This window comes from Botrytis cinerea, chromosome 9 (assembly GCF_000143535.2).
Source record: "Botrytis cinerea B05.10 chromosome 9, complete sequence".
Classification (NCBI taxonomy): Eukaryota; Fungi; Ascomycota; class Leotiomycetes; order Helotiales; family Sclerotiniaceae; genus Botrytis; species Botrytis cinerea.
Window position 1 is genome coordinate 2,332,749 of NC_037318.1, and position 26,468 is coordinate 2,359,216.

The 26,468-nt window shown below is 42.0% G+C and overlaps 7 protein-coding genes across 8 annotated transcripts; 4 read left to right on the forward strand and 3 right to left on the reverse strand.

Moving 5' to 3' along the window:
• The first annotated feature begins 5,067 nt into the window (after nt 1-5,067).
• On the forward strand, nt 5,068-7,562 carry BCIN_09g06600 (hypothetical protein). Its single transcript, XM_024695315.1, has 5 exons — nt 5,068-5,531; nt 5,708-5,724; nt 5,986-6,009; nt 6,086-6,596; nt 6,683-7,562. The coding sequence occupies exons 1-5, from the start codon at nt 5,312-5,314 to the stop codon at nt 7,330-7,332; spliced, it is 1,422 nt and encodes a 473-aa protein (XP_024551109.1). The 5' UTR covers nt 5,068-5,311; the 3' UTR covers nt 7,333-7,562.
• A 431-nt stretch (nt 7,563-7,993) lies between these two features.
• BCIN_09g06610 (hypothetical protein) lies at nt 7,994-8,879 on the reverse strand. Its single transcript, XM_001553211.2, has 2 exons — nt 8,691-8,879; nt 7,994-8,540 (listed from the first exon to the last, which is right to left on the reverse strand). The coding sequence occupies exons 1-2, from the start codon at nt 8,721-8,723 to the stop codon at nt 8,052-8,054; spliced, it is 522 nt and encodes a 173-aa protein (XP_001553261.1). The 5' UTR covers nt 8,724-8,879; the 3' UTR covers nt 7,994-8,051.
• A 52-nt stretch (nt 8,880-8,931) lies between these two features.
• On the forward strand, nt 8,932-11,450 carry BCIN_09g06620 (hypothetical protein). The gene has a single exon (XM_001553210.2). The coding sequence runs from the start codon at nt 9,217-9,219 to the stop codon at nt 11,182-11,184; it is 1,968 nt and encodes a 655-aa protein (XP_001553260.1). The 5' UTR covers nt 8,932-9,216; the 3' UTR covers nt 11,185-11,450.
• A 373-nt stretch (nt 11,451-11,823) lies between these two features.
• Nucleotides 11,824-13,800, reverse strand: BCIN_09g06630 (hypothetical protein). 2 transcript variants are annotated; one of them, XM_024695316.1, is made up of 2 exons: nt 12,014-13,800; nt 11,824-11,959 (listed from the first exon to the last, which is right to left on the reverse strand). In XM_024695316.1, the coding sequence occupies exon 1, from the start codon at nt 13,389-13,391 to the stop codon at nt 12,222-12,224; it is 1,170 nt and encodes a 389-aa protein (XP_024551110.1). In that variant the 5' UTR covers nt 13,392-13,800; the 3' UTR covers nt 11,824-11,959; nt 12,014-12,221. The 2 variants fall into 2 exon arrangements, with proteins under 2 accessions (XP_024551110.1, XP_001553259.2); XM_001553209.2 differs by having other exon boundaries at nt 11,824-13,800.
• A 155-nt stretch (nt 13,801-13,955) lies between these two features.
• Nucleotides 13,956-16,441, forward strand: BCIN_09g06640 (hypothetical protein). The gene is made up of 2 exons (XM_001553208.2): nt 13,956-14,481; nt 14,600-16,441. Exons 1-2 carry the CDS (start codon nt 14,401-14,403, stop codon nt 15,947-15,949), a joined length of 1,431 nt encoding a protein of 476 aa, XP_001553258.1. The 5' UTR covers nt 13,956-14,400; the 3' UTR covers nt 15,950-16,441.
• A 5,063-nt stretch (nt 16,442-21,504) lies between these two features.
• Nucleotides 21,505-23,101, forward strand: BCIN_09g06650 (hypothetical protein). The gene has a single exon (XM_001553205.2). It carries the CDS (start codon nt 21,538-21,540, stop codon nt 22,930-22,932), a length of 1,395 nt encoding a protein of 464 aa, XP_001553255.2. The 5' UTR covers nt 21,505-21,537; the 3' UTR covers nt 22,933-23,101.
• A 275-nt stretch (nt 23,102-23,376) lies between these two features.
• On the reverse strand, nt 23,377-25,970 carry BCIN_09g06660 (hypothetical protein). Its single transcript, XM_024695317.1, has 10 exons — nt 25,406-25,970; nt 25,250-25,354; nt 25,059-25,187; nt 24,805-24,988; nt 24,664-24,747; nt 24,510-24,606; nt 24,343-24,457; nt 24,269-24,292; nt 23,710-24,215; nt 23,377-23,643 (listed from the first exon to the last, which is right to left on the reverse strand). The coding sequence occupies exons 1-10, from the start codon at nt 25,544-25,546 to the stop codon at nt 23,469-23,471; spliced, it is 1,560 nt and encodes a 519-aa protein (XP_024551111.1). The 5' UTR covers nt 25,547-25,970; the 3' UTR covers nt 23,377-23,468.
• Between the last annotated feature and the right edge of the window lie 498 nt (nt 25,971-26,468).

The window sequence follows — 26,468 nt, forward strand, 5'->3', positions numbered from 1 at the left end:
GGAGCAGGGCCTACCAGAGTTCTCTCTATGTTCTCATATCACATCCCCAAAGTTCCTTAGACCTTTGACGCCGACGTTTAAAAATTCTGGTATCTTATTTATATCTAGAACTCGTGTCCAAAAGTATAGTGGGCCGGGGAATCATTTAAAATTCTAAGCTCATTAAAATTCCGTTTAGAATAGAAGGTGACTCGAAGAATATGCATTAATATAAAGTCTCGCTGAAATAATTTCGGCATCTCAAAAGTATTTCCTGATGACCCAGAAATGGACAAGGGCTGTGTTTGTATGGAAGATACAAGCTTTGAAGAAATATCTTGAGAGAACTTAATTCACTTACGGTGTTTCACGCGCTATCCGAAGAGGTTCAAGGAAATCCATCTCAGTCATGAATTCGAGTTTTTATGACAGTGAGTACATGTTTTCGCATGATGTTGACCACATTATCACACATAACTGTCTATCCATTAAGTCCAGTTGTCTCTCTACTCGAATGCTTTTATTTTCTATCTCTAGGCCCTTCACCAGAGAGAATAAAACATAACCATCTCCAAGTAACATAGAATTCGGGGTTTTATTCAAGCGGTTCGGTATCCAACGTATACTTAGATGTTGAGAACATGAATGAGAGTATGAGAAGGCTCAGATAACAGTGAGACTTTGTCCAGATCTTAGGATTAGTGTCGCCACAAGTAAATGCACCACAACGAGACATATAAGCTAAAAAGTCACCAGTTCATCTATGAGCTTCAAGAGAAACGATTACAGAGCTAAGATTTTGATTTGAAAAACTGTTACAGAGATGACCCGAAAACGCCGAGAACATTCCTTAACTCCCGAGCTGTCCAAAAACTCACTTCTCCTTTCCTCCATCACCCTCACTATGGCAATGACGGCAATCAAGATCTAAAATCGACGACAAATTCACACGATTTCATTTATTTGCGAACTTTGAATCGTCTGTAGAGCTTACAATTTCATTAAGACTGTCATAACAACATCTTTTCTGGAACGAATAATCATCAGAGCCTTGGAAAAGCCCGAGGGTCAACATAAGCATTCTTTGCCGATATCTGACGGGAAATTATGTGATCTTATTTATAGAGAAGTCTTGAGAACGTGCAGTTCTGAAGGGGGATTTGATCTGAGTTCTAAGCCCCAAGTGAATTAACATATCCCTCCTCGGATGCTGGCTGATGAAACCATCTTGAGCAGCATAAAGGCATTGAAAATTGGTAATAGCTTTTCTCGAGCAAACCAAATAAACAGAAGGGCACTTGCATCAGGATGATATTCAGCATTGCATTTGCAAACTTCTAGGAGTCACGGCGTTTAGAGTACACACTGTATGTAACATGGGGGTTGATCTTTGGAGCTTTTATTTAGACTTGTGTTTTTGAAAATGACAGCGAGATATATATGACGCAAGTCATAAGCACCATCGAAAGTGAAAATTCCTCCCTGAACTGTTCCCGTGAGCTGGCATATAAGATTTTTGACTTACGATCTACACTTCTCAGAGTTGCAGTTGAGGTTAATACTGAATAAATTTCGGCAAAGTTCAAGATCACACCCCCACTGTGAATATTCCTCTTTTTTTCGAGCAATAACCTCTAAATCTATCAGGTGAGTCTTTTTGTATGAACCCCAGGGTATCTCTTTGGCCTGATCTGAGGAAATATCTACAGGAAATGAAAATATGATATTAGTTACCAAGACTAGCTAGGTTGTGACAGGAATACTCAATATTGTCTATGTCTACATTACTGAATTCAAAGCAGCGCCTATATTAACGATGAGGATCTTGGATCAGAGATTTATCCTGCAGCTAAGAAATCTAACATTTCTAATCGTATCAGGATGTCGACAATTCAGTGCTAGTATTTCCGCCGCGTGTATCAGGAGAAAAAATCCCCCAGCTTATTAGAAGTTGGCTCACTCTGTATCCGATTCTTTGCAAACACGTCACTGTTGGAATTGAGAAGCATGTTGTCAATTCCTTCCAACACTTGTTCTACCCCTTGAATGACAAAAACTCACAGCCGAAAATCAAACTTATTCGTAACAGCCAAACCGCCGAGACGAGAAGACTAGAAGTCCCTCAGAGAAACTTCCGATCTCCGTGGTGAGAATATATACTCAAACAAAATCAAAGATTTCCACGATGGATCCTAGAATCTCTTGTTGGGTCCAAGGGCCAGATGGTTTGTAACAAAACAGATTAAGAAACTGTACCAAGCTGTTTTATAGTTACCAAGCTTTCTTTACCGTTCGCTTGGACTACAATTCTATCCTAACTTATAAATAAAACACCGCTTTCTGCATGAAAACTACTGGTCTATTTGTCGGTAGTCGTTTCTACAAGTAGAAATGTTTTATTTTTCGATCTGGGGGATGTATAAAGAGACAAGACTGTGAACCTAGTGACGCATTATAGTAAGAGAAGAGACATCATTACCGACGATTGATAGCCAGACTTGGTGAAGATATATTATTAGTACATCACTTGTTGATTTTACAATATCGAATCGGGGTTACCAAAACTTGATTTTTTTGTGTTTAAGTTTGTGTTGTTGGTTTTTATATATAGTTGTCAGCCGGTATCAAGTGAATGATAATAATATCAAAGCGACAGCGAAAACATGCTTCAATAACTTATGTTACGAGTGTGATATCAAAAACAGGATTGTAAGTGTGTAGTTGAAGATCTCGGATCACTGGCTCCTTGTCCACACAATTTTGGACACTAAAATTCATGTCATTATCAGTTACTTCTTATCAATACCGTATTTATAAACTCGGTGTAAACTCCTTGAGATTGTTAGTTATGAGTGATTGAAAAGATATCATTGTCTTTCAGTAGCTGATTATTAGTATTAGTATTACCATTTATGTACACGATTATCTAGCTCTCAATCTAATGTTGTCAAAATATATTCTGTGTTCATACTTAATGCTTTTTATCCGCAGTCTACAAAGTCTGAGATTTCAAAAATAATAAAATTTTCACGGAAGCATATGCATACTACTAGAATCTAAGCTCAAGTCATCAAAAGATCACGCGGGACGCTTAGCTACCCATGATAGCTCTGTCTTTCCAGCTACATAAATATCATCGCGAGGCTTCCACACCCACCAAATTAGCACCGGGTCAAAGTCGGATTCGAGCCTTCTCCATATACTGGATGGATTATCCACACGCATATCCACAGCAATCTTTTCAATAGATCTCAAACCGAACTTTTTATAGAGGGAGTAGCACATCTCGCTAGATTCCACAACCACCTCTACTCCCATTCTCTCCGCCTTCCCCATCCCCCATTGCATAAGCATATTCCCATACCCCTTGTTGCGTTGCATCGTGTAGGTAAACATGTAATCCAGCTCTAGAGGGAGTTATTACGGGAGTAGGGACTGTGGACTGGGAACAAATTACGACAATGAAGCCTCCGCAAATGTTCGCCCCCGAATTGATAAATTTGATTCAAAACCCGACCTGCGAGATCTCGACCGATATCTTCCGGATGCCAGAGAACAACTGATTCAGGAGCACCATCCATGAATTTCTGATGGTAATGGATTAAAGAGCGGGTGATATATGTATTGATAGCAGTATGTACACTTGTTAATTTTAGCAACAGTAAAAATAGTAAAATTTATCTGCGGATATTGAAATATGTGGCAATAAGAACGAATTTCACCCAAAGAAGAAAAATAGCAGTTGTACACTTGTACTCTCAGTTTTCAAGAGCGATTCTGATACGAAGTGTTATTTGTTTACTAATTACCCGCACGCTTACCTTTGCGGATTACCTAGACTTCCTGGGTTTCTTGGGGTTGGCCCTCGTTACGTATAATTGTCGAAACCCTAGAGAAAGTAATGTCATGCTTTTATTTATGTGTACCACGTCTTCCAGTTCGGGACAAGCGAAGGTACTCAGGGGTATTGAAATCTCGAGACTCGGTTGGATCTTGATCTCTAGATTACTTTTGTAAGTATGAAAGACGATAAATAGGTGAATGTATTGGAATAGGTACATAATTATGCAATTGTATTGTTTTATGCAATAGTTCAATGAATAGTGATGATTCCTCAAGAGGATTGGGGTTCATGTGGAACTTGTCTTTCCAGTTCAAATGTAATATTTGCGAAAACGTAGGCTATAGACGAGCAGTCTGGATAAAAAATCATCGATATTGAATGATTACCGTAACGACATCCGAACAGTTTTGTTCTTCTCGTCGTTTAAGTCGGATTCTCATCAAATGTATTGGATACCGCAATCTGCTTAGTTGAGGTGGAGGTAGGATGCATGATGACGACGACGAGGGGGGAAAAGACGGGGAAGAATGGAGAGAGTGGAGAAGAGGATGTAGTAGGTGTATCGACTGGAGAGATAAATAACGCAGCGGGACAAAAGCGGATATTGAATGAAGACACAACTCGACTCTTTAAAGTATTCGGATGTAGAGTACTGGCGTATTTACTTCAATCCTCAATACTTATTTATCACCAACGATACTATCACCAGCAATAATATCACCAACGATGCTATCACCAGCGATACGATCACCAAACAATCATGTTGATTGACACCTAATAAGCATCTACCCAAGCTACATAGGTATTCAAGCTATTCCATTCCCGGATTCACCTAACGCTCTTCCTCCCCAAACCATCAAACATTCCCTTGCCCGTCCGTTCGCTATTCCCAATCCGAAGTCCGTATCTAAAGTTCACTCCTTCCCAAAGCGGCCATCCAAGCGACAAGTAAGTTTTTTACGGAGCTGAGGGGAAATCATTATCGCCGAAAACGAACAGATGTATGTGAATGCCACGCACGATAAGAATGGAGATGGATGGATGGATGGATGGACGGATGGATGGATGGGCTGGAATGCAACTTTATAATTCCACTTGAATCTAATCCAACGCCAACAATTGACCTTTAATTCAATTATACGAGTTCGTGCTAACTCGTTTGACCACTTGAAAGATTATATAACTTACATCTACTAACTAGTACATACATATATACATACATACATACATACATACATACATAAGATCGCGTATATATACATATATATACATATATACTTCTTGGAATCATGAATATTATATCCCTCTATCTGTCTGTCCATTTATTATACAACAACCACTTCTCTTCTTCTTCCTCCTCTTCTCTTAAATAAAATTGCTTCACATTACATTAATGTATCATGATTACATGAATGAATCTCAATCATCTATGATTAAATGAAACAAAGCACAAAACCTCCCCATCCATAACATAAACACACACAAAAAATGGCCCCTTTACCTCTACCCCCAAGACACGCCCAAGCTTCAAACCTCTCTTCTTCATCTCCACTGCGTCATTTCAGCCTCAATCTGGTCTTAGCAAAAGATTCCATTCTGATAAATAGTTATCAACCGCCACCACGTAAAGCAAGACTAAGACGACTACCGTTGAATTTAGTGCGTTTACCTATTTTAGAGGAATTGGATGGGATGAGTACACTTTTGGGTGAGTTTTGGCTTGTTTCTTTGATTGGAGAGGATGGGTGGAAGGATGCATCGTTGGAAATGTCTTGAAAGAAAGAAAGGGAAAGAAACCATTGAGAGGAAAGGCTGGATCGATGATTTATTGAGAATTTCATGGGATTGACTTGCTGATTATGATTGGGTTTACCAAACGATTAGTCTCAAAGGCTAGAAAGGTATGTGTTCACTGTTTACTGTCTACTGTGCTGTTTCGTTTGATTCAAAGATGGATGATGGGTTATGAATGGCCAATGGCAAATGGCAGATGGCAGATGGCAAAGGCTAGATAAGAGAGGGAGCAAGGGAAATGCATACCGTTTGAAAGCTGTGCAAATGGGCAGACGGCAGATGGGAGGTTTAATCGAAGAGGAAGAATATCTGAGGATATATCATTCACACATTCATGTATACATGTAAACTGACAATCATCTCTCCAGCCCAAATTCGATTTAGTCCTTAAAGTAAGTTCTCCTTCCAAGGATTCCAACACACCGCACCTCTTCTTTCCCAGCCAAAACTAACCTCCTACTCCCGCAGTTAATAGATCTCAACAACGTCCCTCTAACTAGTGGAACCGTATACATAAAATGGCACATCTCTTCCTCTGTTGCCTCCGAACATGCAGGACAAACTCCTCGCTCTCCCATTAAAGAACATAAAGTTCAATGGGATTACACTCGATCCATCCCCGTCCGTCTCACAATCGATAAATCCAACTATCTTTCCGAATGTCTTATCCATTTCGAAGTTATTCAAGATTATAATTCCGGGGCTACCTCGAAGGGAGAACGGGTCACTCTAGGACATATTACGTTGAATTTGGCGGAATATGTGGAAGAGAGCGAAGTGGAAGGAGAAGAGGGAGTGGTGAGGAGATATTTAATGCAGGATAGTAAGATCAATAGTACGGCAAAGATTGGGATCAGTATGAGACAAGTAGAAGGGGAGAGAAATTTCGTAGCGCCAACATTAAAGAGTGCACCCGTTTTTGGAGGGATCGCGGGAATTATGAAGGGCGAGACGGGAGATAATGGTGATGATATTGGTAGTGAGTTTACATCCTTTTTTCATCCTTCCGTGTATTTCACAATGCGCAAATGGAACCCGGAATGCAATTCTAACGATTCTAAAAAGATATGCCACAACTTCAAAAATCCTCCGATAAATCCGATCTGCACGACATGTATCGACGCGCCCTCGCAGCCTCTTGGACGTGTTCCCCTGGCGAAATGCCCGCAGATGAATGCGTCGAAGATATATTCGCCGGAGGAGATGGCTGGAAACGCGATCCGGGTTCCCATTCAACTTCCCATTTCGATAACGACTACCATCGAGACCTACGAGACACGCCTCGGATTGTCCATGATGATAGGGAGTTAAGCGCGAGTGGAGGAAGCGGAGAAGATTTGAGAAGGCATAGGAGGAGTCCTAGTGATGCGAGTCAGAAGAGCAATCTAACTACAGCATCTTCTATTCCAGGCGGAGGTGGAAAAATGGGAAGAGTTGATGGGAGAGGGCATCGATATAAAAGAAGTAACGACACGACACGCAGTGGTGTTTCATCAAGTGGAGGCAGGAGCGTGAGTGCGCAATCGGGACTTTCGAGTATGGGGGATAGAGATGATGATATTTCGATTATGGGGACTGGAGAGAGGGGAAGACAGGGGAGAGGTCTGGGCCATATCCCGGGAAATCATCATGGGTATGTGAGACCGAGGGAAGTGGATGAATTTGATATGAGAGAGGATTTGGTGGCGTGGAAGTTACCTGGGGAGGTTTCTTAGATGGTCACGGAGCGGAAAGGGGACTTGTGTATAGATAGACGGTAGATTGGACTGGGTGTATATTGGATGGCGAAAAAGAATAGGCCGGCTTCCGTTTGGGCTTGCGTATATATGGAGTTTATGGTATTTCTAGCTGGGGCATGGCTAAGGAAGATCGGAGAAGCATAACATGCATGGATGGGTGGATGGATGGAGGAACCACGGAAAAATAAATTGGCTGGTTTTTATCATAGATTTTTTAATTGTTTTAATTTATAAATCCCTATTTTCTTCGCGTCTAAGATGTGTTTCTGTTCGTGTACCTCTACCAGACACGAATTATGCAAAGGTAGGGAGGTATATCAAACTCCTAAACGCCTCGCTTTGCTTCTTCTTTTCTTCTTTTCTTCTCATCCATGTCTTCTAGTTTATAACCCTTTAGTCTTGGAGATGTGTGATTTGCAGTTATGCCATATTCATTACCTAGATAAGGCGTAGAATAGGGTGGAGAAGATACCTGTCCCCAAATCGGTATGTGCGAATCGTGATAGAGTCTTCGACCAATTGGGAAATAGGCTCTGTTTGTACACCCATATTCACATCCATATCCACATCCACATCGACACCCCCAGATTTCGAGATTCTGTTGGTCCAAATAACCAAACTTTTCCCATACACTCCCTAAATTCCCCCTCCATTATCCCCCATCAATACCCGTCTCACAACTCACCCACTTCCCTCTACAACTCCCCACCCAGCCCCTCCTCCCCCTCCAAAACCCTCCCCCGCAAAATCCTCACCTCCTCCACCGGCCTATCCTCCGCCCCCGTCTTCACAAGCCCCATCCTCTTCACCGTCCCCATGCCCCTCGTCACCCGTCCAAAAATCGTATGCTTCCCATCCAACCACGGCGTCGGCGCCAGCGTAATAAAAAACTGCGATCCATTTGTATTCGGCCCCGAATTCGCCATCGACAATATTCCCGCCCCCGTGTGTTTTAGACTCGGAAGATTGCTTCCCGGCGGAGGCGTTAGCTCGTCTGCGAATTTCTCGCCGTAGATGGAACTGCCCCCGCGTCCGGTGCCGGTGGGATCCCCGGTTTGTAACATGAAGTTTGGGATGATTCGGTGGAAGATTATGCCGTCGTAGTAGCCGCGCCGGATCAGAGTCTCGAAGTTGGTGCAGGTTTTGGGCGCGTGGGAGGTGTAGAGTTCGAGGGTTATGGTGCCCTGTGTTTTTGGGTTAGCATGGATTGAATGATGCTGAGAACTCTCTATAGCTGTCTGCCATATAAATGACGCTCCGCTGGCCCTCCGGGAGCCACTGCCGTGGAGGCAGAATATTGAGGACGGGAATGCGAATGGGGAGTTTGTACATACCATTGTGGTTTCTAGAGCGATATTTACGGCCATTTTGTATGTTTGGATATCTGTAACGAGTAAAATCTGACCAATTGATAATATAGAGACTATGGATTCAATTCAAAGTGAAGAAAGTGTAATATGGTTAGGATTCGAGAAGGCTTCAATTTATTGTTCACTTTTCTGCAAGGCTGAAGAGAGCTTGTCGCCCACCAGTGGCCTTGTCAAATCCCTGCCGTTTGTTTGATCCTTTGGGAAGGACAACATCTACAACCAACTTCGTATCCTAATTTTTGTGATTTCCTAGCTGAAATTCAAGAATTATATTCACTTGAAATTAAACTTGGTATTTCTGAGAGTGAAACGGTTTTAGCTAGCTAGAAACGAAAGGATCTTTAATTTCAAGTCATCACAATGAACTAACTGGCTTCAACTGTGAAAATACTCAACACTTCACAGCTTAAGGTTAATAACTTCCAACCTGTCAATCCCATCGTGGTCACGATTTACCCTGTACCAACACCAAACATTCCAACCACGCAAAATGGACAACGTTAAAGATTTGTTGGCCAAATATGGCTCTGCAATCTACACACACCGAGAGATGATTAAATTGGAAATCCATGTTATCCTCGCCGCTCTCTTCCCCATCTATATCGGATCACATGCATCACTTCAACGCCCTCCTTCCGCCTCGCCACCTCGCAAATCCTCTTCTTCCGATAGTCTCCAAACTTCAGATGAAGAAGATGAAGAAGAATCCAGAGCTCAGATGGAGGGTATGACGCCTTCTGATGCTATCATCTTTCCACTTCTTGCTGCTGTGGCGTTGGGAAGTCTCTATTTTATTATTAAATGGTTGGACGATCCTGCCATTCTCAATAAGATATTGGGGTGGTATTTTTCTGCTCTGGGGATTTTTGGAGTAGGGAGATTGGCAAAGGATTCGTTGGATGTGGGAGTGGGATTTATATTTCCCAATGTGTGGACGAGGGGAAATAGCATTTTTCATGTTGATCAGAAATCGAGACGACAAGTTTCTGATGATGGACAGGGAACGTTGGTCAATGTTGGAGTTGTGCATCCTCTTCCTGGACGACTTTCAAAGCTCCGTTTGCCACAAAGAATCACGGATCTGTTGTGGGATGTTCGTGGTCTTTTGAGAACAAATTATACGCTCAATCTTCACATCAAGACTATACTTCCTCATCAAAAGTCTCCGATCAAATTTACATCCCTTCTCGGTCTGTTGATAGGTATCGCCACAATCACAGCTTACAACATGCTGAATGCACCATGGTATCTTACAAATCTTATGGGATTTGGGTTTTGCTATGGATCTCTTCAACTTATGTCTTTGACTACATTCTTCACTGGCTCATTAGTTCTCTTCGGACTTTTCTTTTACGATATCATTATGGTTTTCTATACGCCTCTAATGGTCACTGTGGCTACTACTCTGGATGTTCCAATCAAACTTGTGTTTCCAGCAGGTGAGAGCGGAAGAGGTAGTATGTTGGGATTAGGAGACATTGTTTTACCAGGAATCTTAGTTGCGTTGGCATTGAGATTCGATTTGTATCTGCATTATTTGTATTTACAGAAATCAACATCTCCCACCGTTTCCCCTTCCACAACCTCAAAGAAGGCCACAGAAATCTCAACAACTCCCAATTTCCCATCCCAAAAACCAGCCTACAGACCAGCAACCGGTCTCTGGGGTGAACGTTTCTGGACCTCTTCCTTTTCACCTCTCTCCTCTTCCTCCCTCAAAACAGGCGTCGAAGGAACTCGTTTCCCAAAACCTTATTTCAAAGCAGCTCTTGTGGGGTACATCATTGGAATGCTTGTGACATTATTCGTTATGAATGTGTGGAAACATGCACAGCCAGCTCTCTTGTATCTGGTTCCTGGCGTCGTATTTAGTTTGTGGGGAACGGCGGCTGTGAGAGGAGAATTAAGAGTTATGTGGGAGTTTACTGAGGATGGGAGTTTGTCGGATGAGGGCAAGAAGGATGAAGGGAAGAAGGATGAGGATGAGAAGAAGGTTGAAGGAGGAGGAAAGGAGAAAATAGACGAGAAAAATGGGAAGAAAGAAGACGATAAAGTGAAGGAAAAGCAAATCTCAAACGGAGAAGCAACAGAGGAGAAAAAACACGAAGAAATCAAAACCAAACTCGCGGAAGCGATCGATACGCGAATGAACGATTCAGATGCGAGCTCGATACTATCCGACGGGTCGATTTCGTGGCCGGAAGATAATGGAAATGAAAACGCGAGTGAAGCAGATGATGAATCGACATACGATAGGTTGGAAAAGGAAAAGCATGAAAGGATTGAGAAAACGGCGAGAAAGGAATTGAAGGCGAAGGAGAAGAAGCGGGAGAAGAAAAAGGAAATGGAAGATCAGATTTTCCTCTTTTCTATCACGGGACCGGGATCAAGGGGTGCGGAGAGGAAAGGGGAGAAGACGAAAGTAAATGGAGAGGGGGAGGGAAAGAAAGATAGATGAAATGTTGAGGAGGGTGAAGGAGTCAGTACCAAGAGAAATCAAAACAACTAGAAATATCTAGTACTCAGAGAACGGGAATGACAAGTTCATATGTATCTACCCTTTATACCATAGCAAAGCACAGCACAGCACAGCACAGCATGGAAAGGACAAAAGAGGAAAGATGAAAAAGCTCTAGATAATATTACATCATAACATAAATAAATAAGTAAATAGATGTATAGTTTACATATCACATCACATCGAATCCCAAACCAAAAATATCATTACCCCTCACATTTCACACATGATATGATGTGATGTGATATCTCATGCTCGCTCGAATACCTACTTCTACTACTTCTACTACTACTACATAAGTAAAGATCTGAATGTCCATCCATCCATCCATCCATCCATCCTCCGTCTCCACAGCAGTGATCCCCTAAGATTCAGATTCAGCAGAGCATTATTCATATTCACATTCATGTTCCTGTTTATATAGCAAATAGCAAATAGCAAATAGCTAACTAAAACTATAGAGAGGGAGGGAGGGAGGGAGGGAGGGGGTACTCGATATAATATCTGCCTCCACCTCCCTCTCCTCCACCATTGCGGTTCTGGATTGGTAGGTAGGATTTTAGAGTGATAATTATAAGATGACATATGCAATACGTGATTTTTTCCAAAATAAGGCAAGGAATGCATTGCTCTGTATTTTGAATGTATTGATCTAGGTATCTATCTATCTATCTATCTTATTTTCCCCCGAATTCTTTGCCGGTTCTGTTTTCTTCTTGTGGCTGTTGTTAGATGGAATGAAATGAAATGGCAAGTCTTGTCTTCCTACCTGTCTAACATCTATTGATAAATCCATACGCAACTTCCCAATGTCAAATTTTTGGCTCTCAGTTTATTTATTCATGCTTCTCCGAACCCTTTTATTCCATCTCCTCTAATCTTTCAACTTCCAAATCCCAAATCCCAAATCCCAACTTCCCATAAACCACGAATATCATGCATTTCAAGAAATGAAAAAAATCTCCCCCTCGAATCATCTAAGCTCCAAATGCAGCAGCAGGGTAACTTCGCTTTTTCTTTCCACCACTCCCTGAAGCTCCACTCCGACTACTACTTCTGGAACTTTCTTTACTTTGTTCATCTCCTTGTGCTCTAGGACGCAAGAATACTTCTTCGGGTAAATCATTCCATTCTCTTTCTGGTCTACGATCTTGAAATGATGTTGCATGTTTTGATAGGGGTGGTCTTGTTGATGTGCTCATTGGAGGAGGAGGGGGTGTTGATTTCGCATTTGCATTTATGATTGAGTTTATTATGGGAGTAGGATTTGTTTGTGGTTGTCTAGAAATATGATCTTGAACCGAGAATCTTCGTCGAAAAACGAATGCGTCTTGTGGTCGTAAACGTCTGTAATATCCTTCAACTAATTCCCCCTTTTCGAATCCGCGCTTGGTATACCATTCTAATGCTTCTTGATTATCGACCCAAACGTGCGCGTACAATCCTTCTATTCTGACTCCAAGTGGTATGCGAGAGGATGTCGCAGATTCGATGACGGAATTTAATAGTGCGGTTGCGAGACCAAGGGTTCGGTAGGGAGACAGGAGAGTGAGCGATTGGAGATATATACTATATACATTTGCGGGGGGTTCGGCATATGGAGAAGATGGAGGAGAGGGATCGATTCGACAGATTATGGAGCCGACTACTTTTGGTTCGGAGTTGGAGTCTGGAGTATATGTGACTACTCTTGAGAAAGAGAGAGAGATTGGTATCGAAGGAGAAGGGGGAGACGTAATAGCGTGGTAGAAAGCATCTGGGTATGGAATTGGAAGGAGGAGAGCATTAATACGACGTAGAGGTTGGATATGATGATCTTGCGGTATTTCGATTTTGTAGCCCTGGGGAAGTTTCTGTGATGATGCAAGTGACGATTCTACAGAATCCGGGGTAGCGACAGTTGCGGTGGCTCCCGGTGGTGGAGGGGCATTGGTAGAGCTTGGTGGACCCGATGCAGGTTGAGGTGGAGGTACTGCTTGACTTGCATTTCCATTTCTGTTCTCATGGGAGTCGGGAGTTGTGATTGGTGTGGTTCCTGGCGGTGGAGTGTATGTAGGTTGTTTTGGTTGAAAGAATGATCGAATAGTTGATTGTTGGGGACGCGGTGGTGGAGGGGTATTGTTTGACATGGTGTCTGCTGTGTTCATTGTTCAATTTGCTTTGCTTGGGTACCCTTCCGCTCTGATGTGATGTTTAAGGAGAGACAAAAATGCTTGGAGGAAGAAAGGAGATGTGCGTGGTGACTGCTCCGTGTGTATTGTGTGCAGTTCGACTCAAACATGTGCGAGAAAAGAGATCTGTCTTGTTAGACTTTTCCTACCAGTATTTCGTAGAGCAGAGCAGAGCAGAGCAGAGCATGAGATCAAGTATAGCTCATGCCATGTATGATGTGGAAATCCATTGGAATGGGGGCATTGTATCAAGGTTCAAGGATATCCTTTCACGGTGTACCTTTTTTCACCAGCCACAGGTTTCCATTTTTATCTTTTCTCTCCCTTCACTTCAAACAGGGTGCCGTGCCTCTCGCCAGTGCAGGCAAAACAGTGAAGCTTGCTCGCCTCCTCGCTTCTCGTGCCCACCCAGCTTCTCGAGGGCCAGTGATTAGTCATCCCAGCTGCCCTTCACCGCTCTCACTAGGCCGCATCGGGCTAAACATGACTGGCAATAATTTCGAGCATATCATTGAGCTCTGGTGGTGTGAAACCCCAAAGGACCGTTCAGTACGGGAAGCGCGAGAAAGCGGTTCAAGGGAAAACAATTAATAACAGTACCAAGTTGATCAATATCAACCAACTCAATTTTCTACCGCAGAAAAATTGAAGGTATTCAGACAACGACGACACATACCACTTACTGCGGTTCTTCCTTTTTCTCACTTCACATTCAAGCAGGGGCAATCTCAATTATAAAATGATCTATTATTTATTTCAGATCCCGTTTATCATTTCTTGAAAGAAGGAGAGACAGAGACAGAGACACAGAGAGAGAGAGGAAGAGAGACCGAGAGATCTTCCAATCATTTCTGTCCATCCATAGCTCCTAACCCTCTCCCAAGTTTCCCCCCCAATTTTAACAATACCGTCAGCCTTGGGGTTTCCAGGAAATCCAATTTATTTCAAGACAGGCCATTCCACCACGGGCAAATATATCTTCAACATGTCTGCCAACGATCAGTTTCCTCACTCTGGTATAATAATTGCTGGGCAAGATGAAGAAATTGACACCATGGGGAAACTGGTAATTATTCCTTTTCATTACTTTCCCTTCCCTGCCGTGCTTCTTCACTTCACTCTGTGAGAAACAAACTGGTTTTGTTGCCTTGCTTACTTACCAATTTACTGACATTTTACCGTAGACAAATAGTGTACTTGATGACATTTTCTACAACATCATTCATGATATGGTATTACAAACTCATCGTGAAGAGAAAATAGCAAAGGCATGCTCTGCTGCTATTGCCATTGAACAAAAAGTCGCAGAAACCAATCCTGATTCAATAGACGATCCTACAAATTCATGGAACACAAATCAAATTATAGAAACCGACGCTGCAAAGTGGGAAAATAAAGAGGTTTTCTTAAAAGGCAATCCGTTGGAATTGGTCGAGGAGATTATCTGCGCAAAGTGTGGCTTACCTCGACTTTTACAACCTACAGATGGGGTGGGGGCAAAGAAACCTCCTCCAGGAAAGGAGTTCTGTAAAAAGAAGCCTTTCATTGAGAAACCATGGCATGATGTTTATGGTCAGACTTATGTGCCAGAAGGACCCGGGAGAGGAAAGAAGAAGAAGGACATGATCAATCCTTTACTGCAACAACAGAAAGAAGGGACACCAAATAGTCAGGATGGTGAAGATGAAGGGCCTGCGAAACCAATTTCTTTCCCTCACGCCAAATGTCACAATTGCAATACGTTCTTGCCGATTAAGCGAATGAACAACCATATGGTGAAATGTATTGGAGGTGGAGGAAGAGATTCTGCGAGAGCAGCTGCCTTCAAAATCAACGGAAATGGATTGGGTACAGGAAACAACAGTCAAAATGGCACACCACCTTTGAGTCGACAAGCAACGCCACAACCCAATGGAGGAAAGAGAGTTAGTCCCAATAAACGCGAAGCAGCCGACGATCCAGATTTCGAATCCGATTCTCCACAAAAGAAAAAGAAATTCTTGAAGAAACCAGGTAGTTCGGGCGGAATTATTCTAAAGAATAAACTCAAAACTCCGAAGATGACAAAGACACCTTCACAACTTTCTTCATCAAATCTAAGTTTCGAGCACAAAAGGCCGGATAGTGATGATGATAACGATTCAGGAGATGATGATCGAGATGGTGAATATGGAAGGAGAACTAGTATTGAACCGAAAAAGAAAATGCTGGCCAATAAGGCGGGGTCGGGGATAGTCAAGAAAAATAAGGACGGTGGTGGTCTTGGTATTGCTGGGTTGAGTGACAAGAAGAAGAAGAAATTATTATTGGGAAGACCGGGAAGTGGTAGTTCAACGCCAGTACTGAAACCAGGTTCGCTACCAATGGATGAGGATCGAGAGAGAGAGAGAAAGAAGATCAAGAATGGAAATGGGAGTGGGACTTTGAGTGCTCATAAGAGAGATAGAGAGAGAGAAAGAGAGAGGGAGAGAGATAGGGATTGGGGTGCGGATGAGAAATCTGAGAGTAGTCAGACTTTGTCTAGTCCAAACTGAGGGTCGTGAACTAGGGGGGAAAGGTGGTGGGTCGTTGAATTTGAGTGGTTAAGGAGTGACTACAATAGAGAGAAAAGAGAACTCATGAGTTCCTTAGTGTAAGACCATGGTGGGATGAAATTTTGAAAGGCATTGATGAGGAACAGGATTCCAATGGGTAACATACATGCATATGGTTGGCGTTCATTTCTTACTACTCACTTCTATGTTCAGCATTCGAATATGCATATGCACAAACGTTTCGAAGGAAGAATATATTTGAGGTATGGTGTTTACATTGCTACCGGTGCTGAAAATGTATCGGGAATGCATTGGGGGTATACATTTGGCGTTGCATTACCTCGTTTTTTTTTTCGTTTTTCTTCCGTCTTGGACGACTTACTTCTTTGTATTTATGATGGGAAGGGGTTGATGGATTGGTGGATGGGATGTGGGAATGGGGAAGGAGGGGATGATACCCGTTAGTCAGGAATGGAAGGGGAATATAATACAATATACTTTACTTATGAGTGTGGCTGGATGGGTTTTCAATAGGGGTTCGTGATGTGCTGTGCGCTATTGTGCGGTGATGATATGTGTTGTGAGGAACGACTTTTACGCAGAGTGTGAAATCGTGAATGGTGTGTGGGGGCTTGGATTGGTATATAAGACAAAGAGGTTGGAGTGTTTTGCCATGGATCGGATTGGTTATTTGGTTATTAGTATCCTAGGCAAATGGATAAAAAAGCAAGTGCTCATGTGTCAAGAGAGAGACGCATAAGTGAGTGAGGGTATGTGTGGATGTGTGTATGCAAAGAATCTTTTGCATATGCTCTGGTGGTTTGATCTTGTGTTTTGATAATCTTGATGATGGGATAGAGTATGTGTCTGTGTCTGTTTGTGTGTTTGTGTGTATGGAGGGGGCTTAGCTTTGTACTGGTGAGAAAGGCTGTGCGTGCTTTTTAGATCTTGATTGATTGGATTGGATTGGGTCGAGATGTTGTGCAGTTAGGTAGGTGTATGCGGGTTGAAGAATGGGATTGAATGGGGGGAGGAGGAAGAGGACTGGGGATATACGGGTTTTTGGGTTTCTGGTGGGTTTGTGTATCTCAATGTGGAGGGGTGGAGGTTTCATTGTTTATTTTCGGGGCTTGATTGGGAGGGGGGAGGGGAGGGAAGCGAAGCGAATGGAGAGATATAAATATGTCTGCTGTATGCATCCTGCCTATTTTTTGATATCAGCGTGTTCTGGAAGAGAATCTACTCACGAATGATGGGCTGCTGGGATGATGTGATGGAAATCCTCCAATCCATGTCGAGTATTCGATTCCATGCGAATCGGGAGGAATCTTGTAATGTGCGGATCGCACGAGATGTGGTGGAGTTTGGGATGTGTGAGTGAACTTTATTCGTCATTGTTGGAATGATTTTGCTGTTGTTATTATTGTTGTAGTAGGTTTTAATTGGTGTTTTGCTTTTTCTTTGCTTTTGGGAGAGTTGGCGTTTGCTGTGGATTCGGGTCTTATTTTTGTTTTGGTTGTTTCCCCCCCCCCCCCCCCCCCCCTTCATTGTCATTGCAATTATTGGGAGAGGGGCCGGGGGCTCTTGCTGCTTCTTAGAATACCTGGCCCTCTTCATATTTGGTTCTCCTATCGCAGGTTGGGGATGGATGTGAGATTTGACTGGTATTCTCGGGATTCTTAGTCATGGGGTTCATGTTGTGTTTCGAAAGTAGAAGGGGAGGGTGAGGAGATCATTTTAGTCGCTGTTATAGGATTGGCGGTGTTTGTTCTCTCTGTGGGCCTTGCTGTCTATGTATTTGGCTCTCGAGGAGCAATTCTGCAGAAGGGATGATTATAAACTAATGTTTGTAATGGAGGAGGTCTTAAGATGAGCGACTGCTCTCATTCTTCTTTATTATTATTTTTCCCGCATGAGTTTCTCGTCTTGGTGGGTGGGTATTTTGGTACAGAGGTTGGTAAGTATAGCTTCCAAGTCCGCAAATATCACCGTTCTTGTTACGATGCTTAACTCTAAATTTCGATTATCTCTTATTCTGCGATTTTTTATGTATTCTATAGATGTAACGAGGTAGATCTATAGATACCAGGAAGTTTTGCCCGGTTGTCTGTAAAAGAAACTTGCAGCTTGTAGTTTGAAGTTTTGCAATCGTGTGGTACTCACAGAGTGGACCAGCAGACTGAAGGCGCTTTTTAAAGTTTTGATTTGTGGTGTTAGATTGAGATGGGTTCGGGGACAAGAGAATATGAGGCGGTAGAATATTTGTGTTGGTGATACGAGCTCCAAGAATAAGTGGGAGGGGTATGAGTATACACATCGCTATGGATAAAGCTGCTATTTTTGGAATTTGCACTGTTGTATTCGTTCTTTGGCTCATTATTTCTTCTTGTTATCAATCAATAGTTGAAATTGCATCCGCTGTCCTCATTTGTTAATACCGCTTTTTTTTACACCAGCGCCGTCTTCGTCATGGCTCCCTTCTTGACTGATGGAACTCTTGAATCTAGAAATGTGGTTTGTGTATCTTATCCAAGCAAAATTAAAGGTAGTATGATCATGAAACTGTGCTTTTCTTCCCTCGTACTCCTTGGTAGAGATTTATGTGTTTTGGTAGAGACAAAAATATATGTAGTGGGGATTTATAGAAACACGTTGAAATGCAAGAATTAAGACCGAAGAGAAGGCTTAGTTAGGAGCATAGTTTAAAGTGGCGAGATAGAGATATTGAAAAGAAAGGAGGATATGATAGAGTTTAGATAGTCATTTTAAATCATAACATTTGGAGAGTAGGGAAATAGGTATATAAGTCCCTCTATTTTGGCTATCTATACTCTCAAAAGACCTTTAGTAAGGGGTATACGCGCACTTGAGGACTGAGTTGCTCTCCGTCCATTTGTTGATATTTGGATACAACTCAAAAAATGAGAGAGTGAGAGGGAAGCCTAACGTGGAAATATAAAGAGACTTGAAATCTCAATATTACTGATGTTCACCTTATTGTCATTTCTCGAGTATTTCCAATGTTCTTTTTCGTTGTTATTCTTCCATTACAGTGATTTTTTTTATTTTTTTTTCACAATTTGGAAATCATCGTTGTTCCACAAGCTTAAATACTGGGCTTAGCTGTTTGGATATAGATAGTACTTCAGATGCTCACGTTGGGCTCTTGCTGTTTGTTCCTAGTATAACGAGACCGAATAAATCCTCTTTTGCTTTTAGAAAGTTGAAGTCAAGGGGAGTGGAGTGAAGCTTTCATATATATGGAATTGTCAGTAAGCTTTGGCGGCGTTTTGGCGAGTGGGATGTTGGATGTTTTGGTAATGTGAACTTCGCTCCTCCTTATTTGTGTCTAGAAACTCTTTTTACAAAAATGCACATTCACGTATACATGGCGACTTCTTCTTGAAGCTTTTTAGAAATAGTGAAGAAGAATTGAATGGCTTTGTAGATATTTGGATTATTATTCGGGCGATCAGTAAATAGTCCATTGCAAGGAATTATGGACGGATGTGTGTCTGAGACTCGCAGCAGGAAGATACCGTTCTGCATTATTGTTATTTATGAATGTTCACATTGGTAAATACCTTCGCTGCCGGCATTTCCATCGCCACTTACACTCCACTATTACAATTTTTTGTATCATACCCATACTCCAAGGATCATACTACTTTAAATGTAGGCTCAGCACAAGCACATCTGAAGCAATATCAGTCCACCGGGAAAATTGATTCTTGTTCATTTACCTTTGTCAAAAATGTGACAAATCTTGATACCGGATCTGGGGAATGAATAATAGAAGGAGAGACGATTGGGCTTTTATAAGAAGCGGTGATGATATATGGAGGTTTGTGTGCAGGGGGGTGGGCGATGAGATTCTGTATATTATAACTAGGTTAAATTATCTTTGCTCCTAGTTAGATTTGGCATGAGGGGCAAAAATTTCTGGGTTCCGATTCGAATTGTTGAGTTACTGACTGGAAATAGAATAAGAGTGTGGTTGTGGTCAAGCGATCTTCTTCACATTCTCCTAGAAATATACCTGTGGATGGGATTACGTCAAAGCTCCAATGGTGGAATGATTAACCGCTGTGAAGATGAAATTCAGTCGTCGTTTGATTGGTCAACTTCTCATTTCTGTTCTCGTCATCGATTTTCATGGCCATCTTTACTACTTTCTCTAGCTATTTCGTAGTTAACTCGTTTAATGATGTCTGGAATTTCCTACCATTCGCATGACACTCACAATCTATTGGAATTCGATACTCCATGGTTGTCAGATCGGGATAATAGCCACCCATTCGGATTGTTCACGTATTATTTTGTTGGCATAGGGATCAATCAATAGGGATGTCATGAGTTGTTTTATATTGTTGTGTTGAGAATATTCATATCTGGACTAAAGCAAGTTTGTGCCACAGCAGAAAGGCGGTTGTATGACATGAGTGAGCCGTCAGTTCAACTCCATATGTTGAAGGTTAAGACTTAGTAAACTGGACAGGGAATTTTGTGTCTTGATATCATGGGTCAGCAACTGTCAAGTACATAAGGGTTAGCATTATTATCCATTTTTATCCAGCAACATTCCCTACAATGGCCACTACAAGCCAGACGCATGTCCCAGTGCGACTTCTCAAGATAAAACATTTAGCGATGAGCCAGAAAATCATTTCCTCCCTTTGCAGAATAAAGCTTTACACATTTATGGGATTGAAAAATGTCTGAATGTTGTTATTGTCAGATGTAAGTTGATGAATTTGTTGGCATTTTGTACTATGGGGTCATGAAATGAATCGTTGTCATGTCTACCTCTTTTCTTGTAGAGACTCGTATGTGTGTTGAATACGAAGAATCTCTTTCTAATGTGTTACGGATTGAAATATTATGGTGATTAAAATTGAACAAGTCAGATAATAGGTCTAGCAGTTTAAAAAACTACTCTTGATCGAGATCCGTGGTTCGTCGTAAACTTGCTTCCAAATGTCTCGCATTTCATGAACTCAAAGAGTTATTCAAGTCCGATGAAACTTGCTCGTACGAAAGACATGATCTAAATCATATCATAAAGTTGGATCAAAGGATCGAGTGTAAATGTCCATCGGAACATACCATAAATCGAGATATAATTCTTTGTTTGCCACGTGCTCAAGATTCTTCCCCTTTTCTTATCCTTCAGCTTTCTATCTCCGGTTAGAACTCACATGAGGGGTGCGGTAGCTCTGAATTAGCAGCACACCGGTGATCACACTGTTTTCGAATTCCCCGTGATTCAGAATAGACTTCTTGATAATGATTTGACTTCGCGTGATTGGTAATGTTCGAACATAGCCGCCTAGATTCAATTCGACCTCGCGTAACTTTCCATGTAGTTTAGACGGCCTTTTCCATGGGGAAATACCACAAACAACCCAAAAGCATCATTGTAGCAAAGATTAAATTAAGGATAATTCCGTTATATGTCATGAAGAATTTTGCGATAGGCATTCAGAGCGCCTTTGACTATGATTGATGAATTTATAAATTCAAGGCTTTTTGCCTGAATTATGATGCCATGGCATGGAAAGTAACCTTCATTTTATCTTCACAAGACTATGAGGCTATTATATAAAGCGACAGCTCTTTACCTTTTGGCTGGTGAAAAGCTAATTGGAGCTATAGCTACAAACAATGCACATACCACCCAATTTTGCTTCACAAGGTATAGCTCCGAGAGCGTGTTTTCTATATCAACTACAACACACACAATCACAGTTCCATCATATACTATTACTACATACCACCCAGAAGAGTTGATATCAGTTACACTTCCACTGATAGTAACCACCACTATTTCTCTTTCCGTAGCCACTTCTACGCAAATTGGAGAAGCCACCAAAACTGTCACAAGCAATGTTATTTCTACTGGCACGGTTATCCAGACAACAACCCTCATGGAAACTACTGAAATTGGTCCTACTATCACTGTAACAGCGGTGCAATCAACTTTGATAGTCCCTGCATCTTCTGGATTTCTTCCTCTGGCAAATGATCCTTATGTGATCGCCAATGGAGGGGCTGGAGGGCCCAAAAAGAAGCGCAGAGAGGTCAACATCGACTCAAAGATCAATATTTTGATGAAAAATAATAAGACGAAAGCTCCAGCCACAAATTCACCCTCTAAGCCAACTAGCTTTAACAACCGCCGCTACTCCCGCCATCATCCCCACCAAGCTGATAGCCCAGAGCCGATTGACTCTTCAGCTTCTGTTCCAATGGATTCCGATATTGGGGCCAAGCTAAAAAGATGGTGGTTTGATTCATGGTGGACAGGCACCAGATATCCTTCCTTGGTGTATTGTCGAGAAATTGTCAGGAATGTCCAAACTCGAACAATCACTCTTCAACCACAAGGAGGAAGTACTACAACTTTGCCTCAAGAAGTCGCAACTTCCGTCATACTATCAACGACAACACAAATCATTACATCGACCCCGTCTACGACTACAACAGTTGTCCAAAGTGAAAATGTAACCTCAATAATCACCGAAAAGGATGTGATCACTCATGGTTCACCAACTACAACAACCGCATTTCCTCCACAGGCTACACTGTTTGATATGTGCCAGGAGAACAACATAGTAGCGACCGTTGGAGGTGCTACTATTGACTACTCTTTACCCAGCTATGGTCCATCCAGCCTTCAACTTCACTGGACATATATAGCAGATCCCTATATAAAACCATACAACTGCTGTGCCATATGTGCACAATCATCTACATGTGTTGGATATTTCTACAATATAGACACAACAGCCAATCCCGGTCCTGCTGTGACCTGTTTTACACACGAAGCGACAGATGGTGTTTGTGATCCTTCTGGGATTCGGTATGTCTTCCGCGCAGATCCTAATCGCAGCACTCTATTTCCTGATATAGTAGGAAATGGAAATTGCGGTAAAGGGCAACTTGATACAGGGGCTAGACCTACGCTGGATGGTAAAATGTGATTCTTTGTGTCCATTGAATTCCAGGAGAATAGGAATGATCGTTGGTCGACTAACCAGGGTATATTTTATGGATTGTTATGTTTTTCTTCGCTTCCAAATTTCGGTTGGGCCAAATGTTCAAAACCCTCACATAAATAAGAACCAAAAAAAGGAAAATCTGGGGTTTTGATTGTATGTGATTGAATTTCGAAGACGTGGAACGCCTTACAAAAGGAAAAGTAAATCACATGGGTTTATCTTGTATTTGTCTCAAAAATTAAAGTCGAATTAAGATAAATTGCTGTCTACCTTCTGGTGAAATGGAGAAAAAAAGATTGCATGTGAGATCCCAGCTATACAGCCTATTAATTTTGCATTTGTTTAACTCCTCTGTCATTCAATGCAAAACATCATTTCTAGTGTGTATAGTCCGGGGAACTAAGTCCCAGTCATTCAGAAAACTTTTGCCAGATTAAATAAATTTCAATTTCCAAATATATACAAAGAGAAGTGAATCCAACCCAAGTACCAATGTATTTCCGTGTTTTTATCGCCATCTATCCACTCTTCTCAAGCTTCCTCAACAAAACTTTCGCTCCATGTCTTGGGATAACCATTGTGGTGTATCCCATAGTAAGCGCCTTGTTATCATCCGCCAATTTAAATTCGTAGTTGGTCAATAAATGCACCAAAATTTGTTTCAATGATGCGCTGACGTACCAACGGCCAGGACTAAGGAGGTGTTAGTTTTTGCACCATGCACAGTCAAATGAAAAACAAAGGAACATTTTTACTCACCAAGCTTTCCTACTAGCCCCCCAAAATGGAAATCCCTTACTAACATCTGTATACTTCATCCTGGGTTCTTCTCTCCCTCTATCCTCAGGCAGGACAAATCTGAAACCATCAAAAGTATCCGGATTGTTGTAATACTTCGGACTCTTCATTAGAGCGTCCTGAGGCACCGCAATGAGATTACCTTTCGGAATCATTTCACCACTCGAGAAAGTGAATGGTTTCATGACTTTACGTTGGATGGAAAGTGCATCTAATGAATTCACGCGAGCTGATTCGCGGAGGAAAGATTCCATTAAAGGCATGTTCTTGTAATGGACTTCTTCAGGCAAGGATAGCATGGTGCGGATCTCCTCAGTTAGTGGTTCAATGTATTCTGGGTGAAGACAGAGGTTGTAGATTGTGAAAGTTAGAGCTAGTGGAAGTTGATGGGCCGAGGCAAAAGTCAGAGCAATTATTTGTTGGACAATACGCTCTACGGTGCGCTGGCGCGGAGTTGTGGATGATTCCTAGACGAGGTTAATAATTTTTGGAAAGACAATGTGAAAATCGAGATTCATACAATGACCCAAGTTATACAGTCAGACTGTGATAAGGTTAGCAAGCAATTCTTAAAGATTTTCCATGATAGCTTACCGGTAAAGTTTTCTTCTCCTCGATATATCTGAGACGTTGGATAACCAAAGGTCTGATTTGCGCGGCTATTTTCTTCATTGCACCACTCCAAGCCATGATAGCAGGGCAGGCGTATCTAAGAAAAGATCAGAATTAGATACCTAAAGTGTAGACATTGGGGTGCTCACGGAATGATGAATGCCGGCATGTAACGACAGAATTCCATAGACAAAACAACATCATTCGAGTATCGTAACACGGCATCAACATAATCTTGATTGTTGGCTGAGAATTCGTTAGTGAAACTAAAACATCAAGTAAGATTCCGGCGTAAAGACGCACCAAGTTCATCTCCGACAAGTACTTGACAATTGATTCTCAAGCCGATATCCTTAGATAAACCCAAGACAGAAACCGATGTCCAATCTACGTTAAGTTAGCAGAGCTATTTTTCACGAGTAATTTTCACAGCAAGTTCATTACCATTCACAGCTTTTCCTTTTGACAAAACTTTACTGAAAGCTTCCTCAATTTTCTCTTGAATTCTGGGTCTCAGAGCTGGTTGGTTTGTTCTCAAGAGAAATTTAAGAACACGCCCTGGTACAGTATCATGAGGATCAATCTCTCCCGTCTCAAATCCATAGAATGTATATTTCGCTTTGATTCTCTGTACATTACATTAGCTCAACCATCATGACACAGGAAATTCCTTCTCAAAGGCGACAGAGAAGACACACATCTTCCATAGCATCATGCAGGGATAAATGGTCTTGAGAACTCCTATTGATTTCCGCAATATGTTCCTCGGACGAGACAAATACTTGATACTCGTCTAGAGCGGGAATAGCAAATGGCTTTCCATTGGCCTACAACCCGGTTAGTTTTGGATCAAACATAGAATTGACAGCGGGATATTAGAGTGCAGTACCTGATTGTATGCCTTTTGGATGATATCCGGAGCACCAATGACATATTTTATGCTGCTCAACCACTTTCCCAAACGTAACTTGGGTCCAGATATGAGTATGTTACGCTATCGAAGTTAGTTATTATTGACATTGTGAGAAGATGAAGGGGGGCTTACGGGACGGTTGCGGTAGATAGATGCTGTGACATAAACTCTATTCAAAATGATCAAAATTACACAAGCATCAAACGCCACCTCTAAACCTATTCTCCAAGCACCCGCTTGAGAGCGAACTAGGTCAAAAAGTTCCTGAAGCATTTTGGTGATACAAATCAAGGTTTGAAGATGACCGACACGAAGGATCACGAGAAGAAGACTAGATGTGTATTGCGTGGCAAAGGTCGGAATCTCATTTTTAGAGAACCAATTTCTTAATTGGGAAGGGTGGGGGCGTAAAATTGTGACTTCACATCAGGCAGAACAGATGAAATTACCGTACTCTAAGCCGTGCCGCGATAGTAGACATACAATCGACGGCGGTGAGATAGAAATAGCCGCTGCCAACTTTCACAGGTGATGAAACGATTGTGATATCAAGTCACATAAGTGCCGGAAGCACTGCTAACTACGAACGCTCCACTAGATAGTTCATTAAAACTTAATCGTTCCTTCACCCCGAACAGGTATAACAATATGATGAGCGGGGCAGATCGTTGAGGTATGAAATATAGCTTCGGTAGTCAGCCCGTTTTAAGAAACTCGCAAAATTATAGTGGAGTGAAAGTTCGTGCCATTGGGACCAATTTGATCCGTGTTGCATGAATTAACTTGAAGCCTACGATAGTATGATAACTAAGTTTGGGCGGCGTGTGAGATGCATGCTAGTGTGTGCGCGCATCAATTAAGCGCAATCGATTTACCTCGACCATGTTCCTGGAAATTGCGCGCAGTCTTCTACCGGAGGATTCTAACCTGGAGAGATCAAATACCGTGAAACCCATCAATTTCGATTTCATCACAGTGGGATGAAATATTACTGGTTGAGATGCGTTTTGAACGGAACATTTTTGTGCAGTGCCACGTGCGGCTAAGGCGTTTTTTGGCTTTCAGGGGTAATTAAAAGTGTGGTGGAGAACGTGGAGCTAGGCTTTTGTAATTAGGGTGGAAACACGATTTTCTTCAAGGGAGTCAAATAATACATGATGAAGAATATGTCAGCGTACCTACTAGTCAACGGGGG